The 7,361-nt window shown below is 46.5% G+C and overlaps 1 protein-coding gene across 1 annotated transcript in view; it reads right to left on the bottom strand.

The window, feature by feature from the left end:
* Window positions 1-714: 714 nt before the first annotated feature.
* The window catches only part of LOC146046024 (uncharacterized), a 33,910-nt gene continuing 27,263 nt past the window's right edge, over window positions 715-7,361 (bottom strand). Inside the window, exons 2-4 of the mRNA XM_083165190.1 lie at window positions 5,680-5,869; window positions 4,272-4,360; window positions 715-2,527 (exon numbers count right to left, since the gene is read on the bottom strand). Of these exons, the coding sequence (XP_083021316.1) occupies window positions 2,345-2,527; window positions 4,272-4,360; window positions 5,680-5,869 (462 nt within the window). The 3' untranslated portion in view covers window positions 715-2,344. The remainder of the gene's footprint in view (window positions 2,528-4,271; window positions 4,361-5,679; window positions 5,870-7,361) is intronic.

Raw genomic sequence — 7,361 nt, 5'->3', positions numbered from 1 at the left:
GCAATATTAGAGATTTGATGATATATACATTATAAAGTTAATGGGTGAATTTGAGAATCGGTTGTAGGTGACTCTGCCAGGTCTGCAGGCGGGACGGCCTAATTTGAGGGCGTGGCCTATACTCGCGGCTCTCCCGCGAGGCCACGCCCCCATTTTGCCGCTATGGGGGCATGACCCAGAGGCTCTGTGAGCCTCTAGCCATGCCCCCAGCCCCCTGGCTGCGGGAATAGACACTGTGCGCATGCGCACAGCGTTTATTCCCCGCTGCTTAGCAGCTGACAGGGGGGACTCCCAACAGCCGCCCCACACCGCGGGACACTGCCGCCCGCGGGTGGGACAGCGGGACAGGCCCTGATAATCGGGACTGTCCCGCTAAAATCGGGACTGTTGGGAGGTATGCGAAAGCAAATCAATGCATCTGTACGCACATTTAGATACAGAAGTAAAGTGCTGTGGAATATGTGTGCGCTATATAAATAGACAGACAGACAGACAGACAGATAGATAGATAGATAGATAGATAGATAGATAGATAGATAGATAGATAGATAGATTTGTCATCCTATATAGTGCAATTGTCCAATGGTCACAGACACACGAGGACGAAGTCTCAGGACAACCTGATGAATACACGTAATATAAATCTGTTCCAACTGTAAATAATATCTCCGGATTAAGTACGAGCAAAGAAATATCATTGATAGAAATGGTGTCTTCATTTTGTATATAGTTTATTTAAATGACAGTAAGACAAAGAAGAGAAAAGCATGTTCCCAGATAAAAAAAAAAACAAAAAAAAAAACAATATAAATCTAACTAATCAGGAGAATTATATTTCACTAACCTCTAAATTACATTTTTTCCCCCACCCCATGATTTGCCAATTGGGTCGCAATTTTATGAGCTGGAACTCCCTGACATCTCCTCGTTGTATGATCCTAGAGACGAGGGAGGTCCACTGTGGCTTTTTACCTAGGCCTCGGCCTGCTGTTTGGTCACACAGGTCACACTCCCCCGTTTCAGGTAGCCGAGCAGTGGGGAGAGAGATGACAGGCTGCTGCAGCACAGCCTCTCTCCCCAGCTCAGTACATGCTGCTCAGTGCCGTGTGCTGAGCTAGAGAGAGAGACTGCTGCAGCGGCAGCCGGTCCTCTCTCCCCCTCTTGTTTTGTTTTGTTAGTTTTTTCAAAGCGGTGTGGCCCCTCCCAGAGGCCACACCCCAGCAGGTGGCCACACCCCCTCAATTTTACTGGGGCCCAACTGGCCTGTCGGCACCCCTGCCCATATGCGTAACTGGATAATGACATTTAACACATGTGACCTAGGTCTAATTTGCCAGGTCTAGTCAGCTGACAGATTCACGGGTCTCGGCCTGACCCTGGTATTGTCTAAATACCAAATCCTTGGTTGATGCATGTTCACGTGCAATGATTTTAATGTAAGTGTAAAAGGGGTCTATACTATTAGTTATGGTCACTAGTTATCGTTACTATTCTGTTAGTGGTTTTCTCCGATTTGACTGTAATTTGCAAAGACGTACAGGCCCATATGTAATGAGTTCTGATTTGTTGCTGCCAGTATGATGCCTACAGTATAGCCAATATAATGGCTATATTGACCTAACTGTGCCAGTAAATTGCAGACAATTATGGGCCTGATTCAGACTAGGTTCAGTAGTGGCCAAAATTGGCCTGTTTTCAATGGTGGGGGTCTGCACAGACTGACTTTTATCTGCGAGTGGGGAAGAAATCATTCGAATGACTTTTCAGCGACCATCGAATGATTTTTCACCTGTGTGACCGCATGTGGGGGGATGTGTAAGCGTACACATCCCCTTGCATGCAAATGCGGGGATTGGTGCGCGCGGGGGGGGGAGCGGTCTGTCGGTCAGCCGGTTAGCGTCATTTACCATTTATATGCAGCCTAGTGAACAGGCCTGAATAAGGCCCAATATGTGCCCATCGTATGTTTGTTTTATAAACTGTTAATCATTGTTCTAAATCTTAAAAGAAGAATTTTTCTACGCTATTTGCATATTTAAATATTTTACAATGAATGACAAATTAATATGTCCGCACTGGTTCTGTGATTGATAAATACTTTCCTAACCCAAGCCAAGATCAGGATCTTCTAATGAGAAAGGAGCAGAAGAAATAACGTGTGTACAGATATGGTAATCAGATATAGTAATCACCGGTCCTACGTATTATGATACCTTACAGAGAGTTTATATAAAGCAAGTAACAAATTTGTGTAGAGAAAATAGAGGTAACTATACAGTTTGATAATATTACAGAGCATTATATAGTAGAGCTTCCTTCTGGGCCTCCGAACGGGCCAACGCTGCTAATTCTTGCCTTGTCGGCAATTGGTGCTGGTTTTTCGGCAAAGGCACCCGCCTTTGAACAAACGACAGTTACAGGTGGCACAGGGGCTGCAGCAGGGTAGGTCCCCGGCACAAGACTCTAGAAGCCGGACACATCTCCTTGGTGAACGCTCCTCTCGGGAAGAGACCTCCAGTGACAACGCCTGAGGTGGAGAAAGGACTAGTTCGTAAACCATATCTATATATATAAAATACTAACTACTCCTCACCTCTATGAGGTGAAGTACCGCCAGTGACCACTAGAGGCCACTCCACGGACCAAATCACTCCTTTGTGTGCTATAAGATGTCATAACAGAAAGCTAAAGCAATTTTTGAAGGACATTGATCTGTTCCACACTTGCTGGATATGGAGAGAGGGAGCTGTGTACACAGATGGGAGGCAGGAGCAGATAGGGACTGGGGTGGAAAGTGTGTGCTAGAAACTGTCACAGCTCAAATTGAAAGTAAAAACTGTCACAGCTCAAAGTGAAGTACATTGCAGAGGCCTTAATTTTGACAGGCTATTAACTAGGTAAACATAATCTTTTAGAAGGTGCTAATTATATAAGTAGATTCTGAATGGTTGCTATAGGAAACATTCCGTCTTAGTAAATAAACCCCTTCCACCTAGTGAAAGGGTGTGTGGTAGTGTACAAGTTCTCCCCCTAGCTGTATCGCTTTATTTGTCCAGGGTTCCTCCATTTCATCTACAGCTAAATCCAGTGCCGGACTGGGGCGTGAAGAGTGCAGTGGCAGGAGCCCATGTTTAGGGTGTGGCCAGTCTCTAGAGGGGCTGTGGCTAAACATTAGAGCATGGGTCCTCAAACTGCGGCCCTCCAGATGTTGTGAAACTACAAATCCCAGCATGCCTTGCCACAGTTTTAACACTCCTTTATAGCAAAACTGTGGCAAGGCATGCTGGTATTTGTAGTTTCACAACATCTGGAGGGTCGCAGTTTGAGGACCCATGCATTAGAGTAATGCTTCCTGAAAACAGTTCTCAAGCCACCATTACAGTCCAGGTTTCACGAGTAGACAGATGGGACTTCATTAGTACCTCAGTCAGTTTGATTACACCATGTGTGCACAAGCAAAGATATCCCTAGACCTGGACTGTTGAGGTGCCTTGAGGACAGCACTTGGGAACCTCTGTCTTAGGGAGCGCATGATCTGCGCCCCCTGATAAATTTATATAGATTTATATAGTAAATACTGCTAGTGTATACATGTCTACAGTATAATACTAGTGCACCTGATCCCTAGAGGAGGAGGTGGGCCCTCTGTCAGTGGGGCCCCACTGGGGGCTTTCTCCTGTACCCTGTGGGCCCGTCCAAACCTCGCTACACCCAGAAACGCATGAGGAGGGGGGTTTGGAGCTTGAGGACAAATCACAAGCTGCAAACAAGAGACTGCATTGCTACTGGTCCTCCTGATCACCGCCCCCACCCACGTGTTGCCATGTAATGCGGTGGCCATCATAAGTAATTTACTAGCCCTGAATATTCCAAAAACACAACTCAGTTATTCCTCAGCCAACCTGAATCATGACGTACACATCTGTATTGACAGACTGGATAGGCATTAGCTTCACTCCCAGTTGTCACCCTTCAAGGGGTGTCACCAAAATGGCGGCTCATCGTCACTGACAGGAACCGGGTGCTGAACTGTAACATTACCTGCAGCACTCAGCTCCTCCCACTGTGTAGTTGCTGGCACTGAGGACAGCTGGGTGGCACTTTGCGACACCCAGAATGATGGGGGATCAGGCCGTGAGGATGCGCCCCTCCCATAACCCTCTTCGTGACACCACAACCCTTATATTGGTAAGGCTTGTCCCCTAGAGAATTGTTGAAGGCCTCCATTGGATATAGGTAACAGGCATTTTTTTAATATGTGTATTATTTACCCTTGGGTCCAGCAGACTGTAATCCTCCATCAGATCTTCTTCAGCTGTTCCTGTGTCCATTCTGATCAATTCGGATCTTGCCAAGCTCCCTGAAACGCGCAGACGAATGTTATTACCACCTATGTCTGCTACAAAGGTGTAGGGTCCTCAGGGCAGGGTTGTAGCCGGGGATGATAAATGGTACTTACATGTTAGTTGGGCACCCACTTAGCTATTTGCTTAGTTTTCCACGTCCCCTCACGGGGCTCGCTATGCTATGCTCGCCATGCTTCGGGCTCACTGCGCTCACCACACTATATAAAATCAACTCCATGCCGACGTATGAGCCTACTAACTATAGGTGGCGCCTAACTAACATATAAGTACCTGATAAATGTTACAGCAATCTGTTTTGGGGTTTTTGGAGCTTTACTGAAAGATAACACTTAGGGCGGGATGTATCAAAATACATCGCCCCCCACCTGTACTAACATATGTGGCTAGTGCTGCAATGCGGTGACGGAGGCCCCCAGCGATACCTGTGATGTGGTTTGCGGCAGTCTCCGTCACATCCCAGGGCTTCAACAGCTGTCTCTGGCGCCTCCTCCTCCCCCCTGCAGCCGGCAGGTCCTCCAGCTGTGACATGTTGCAAGGGGAGGAGGATTTTGGCGGAGGATGGGACTGTCAGAGTGGGGTCAGTGTCTGCGGCAGGAGGCGATAAGAAGCCCATAGGCTTCTGTAGGGTATTGCCATGCAAAGGTGGTAATACCCTGCCCGGCAAAGACGCGGTGGCCAGGTCTAAGTACATTTGAAAATGCGAAATCTGAAAACGGGGGTTTTTACCGCATTTTCCCCTTAGTACATCCTAGTTTTAGGGGTAAATTCTAGTGAAGATGGGATGCTCATAGCACCCAGTTAGATTCAGTGATGTCAGCTGACCAACCCCCGCACCCATGTCATTGGGGCATTTGTATGAGAACACCCAGTAAACGGGAACGCCAATAAAACGCTGGACATTCCCATATGTAAATGGCCCGGCCCGCCGCCTCACGCCCCTCCACGCCCCCCACCAGATGTTGGATGCATGCGCCCGGGCAATCAGTTTGTTCACCCTGGCTGCACACACCCTGCGTTTGCACATGCATGTGAATGAAGGGTCCAAAGGACCAGAATAAGATCCGTTAGCTCATGCTAACAGTGCCCAGAGAAAGTGCCTCCATTTTTAAAATAAATCAAGGTTTTGAATCCTTTTGTTTCTATAGAAAAATACATCTTGTTCATAACTTGGAGAGCAATAAAGTACCAACCAATCAGATTCTCTCATTTTACAGGCTAGACAAATGACAGAAGCTGATTGGGGCACTACAAACAACTTCTGTACTTTTTCTCTCTCCAAGATTTGATAAATTTCCCCCTGTATGGCTCTTACCTGGCACGACCGGCCCGGATTCTTTCACTTTGCGCAGTAAACCTGTGTAGTTGTATCTGCCCGTATAGGTTCCAGAGTTAAAGTCTGCAAGTCTCCCATTGGCATTGCCAGGGTCTGATGTCAGCATGGCCTGGATCGCTTGGGACATTGCCACACACATCAGGACTGTATTGAGCATCATGGTTGAAGGCTATAAAATAGAAATAAAACAAATACACATTATAGTATAAATATTCTTTGCCAGAGACTTTGTCATCTTTTTGTGCAATTTGAACAAATTGCGTTTCACTTCTGGCAAATGCTATTAGGGCCGATGGCCCGTGGGGCTGGTCCGGTCACACAGAGAGCAGGATTGGTTGATTGGAGCAGTCTTCTGGCTCTCAGTCCACCTGATTACCTGTGTTGCCCACCAGTAGCTGGCATACAGATAGATGGGGGCATTCTCCCTGACTTGTGGCACACCCCCCTTAGCTGAACCACAACTACGTCACCTTGTTGTGTGTGAGCGCACAAGGGCGTGCTGGGGCTGCTTTATGGCCCGGTTCGTTCTGCTGTGCAAGGTTTCAAAGTAGGCAAAACGCATTTGCACGGTGGACCGATGGTTAGTTATGTGCAGGGCTTTTGTGCAAGCGCCCTCTGACCTGCACTGGCAGTGTGGTGCTCGCACAGTTAGGGGCAGTGGTGGTGATCCGACATGCAAACACTGGGCATTCCTGTAAATATAATTCAGTCTCCACTGATTTATGTTTGGAAACCCTGGAGAAATCATTCAATGGCCGCCAACTATCAAATCATTGAGACTTGATAAGCAGAAAGTTTTTGTTTTACCGCAGAACGGCCCTGGTTAGGAGATACTTCTGCGTGTGTCTTCCCTGACCATTTGCAAGTGTTGACCTGAGAATGTCAACATGGTCTGAATTTTGACCTTCTAGATTTTGACATGGACAGCATGTTGACATGTCAGATTTCAACATTTACAATGCTGACACTGATATAAAGTCGACATTGCCAGAATGTCAACAACATCAATTGTCTTATTTAGGTTCACAGGCAAAAGCAACTGGCATTCACAAGACTAGGCTAAGGAGCTGCTAATGTTGGTAAGTGAAGCTGCCGGACAGAAATGAAAAGAGACTCCCGTCTGAGCGATTGTAATCTCAATCACAACTGCATACACAATTACAGCAAAACTGAGGAACATCGGGGATACAGGGAGCCTTGTGAGTTCCCATATATACTCTGTTTACATCTCCAAATGGAATGCGCAATGCAACCACAGCACATACACAGTCTGACGATAATCCCTCCATCGCATGGTAAACCCCCATTGCTACAAACATATATTGGGACCACAGTGCATTTTACATTGACTTGTCAACCATCATCCTAAACTGACTCCAGTTGATTTACAGTGTCTAGATACTGTACCTTCAGGTGCCTACACAAGGTTTAATTACTTTTTTGATTTGATTTCTATTAGATATGGACTATTCAACCTGCTCTGAATACTGCTCCTTTTCAATTTCAACTATTTTCTATTTGATTTTTCAATCGATGTGCATTTGATTTGCTATTACTTCAACACTGGCTTCAGGCAGCAGATGGACATCGAATCGAATGCTGCAGTGAACACATTAGGGCCCTTATTCTGGTTCACTCGCAAAGCAAATTCCTTCTCAAAT

This window comes from Crinia signifera, chromosome 11, assembly GCF_055691185.1.
Source record: "Crinia signifera chromosome 11, ASM5569118v1, whole genome shotgun sequence".
Lineage (NCBI taxonomy): Eukaryota > Metazoa > Chordata > Amphibia > Anura > Myobatrachidae > Crinia > Crinia signifera.
Note: the sequence above shows the minus strand (reverse complement) of the source record. Positions and strands in the feature narration are given on the sequence as shown.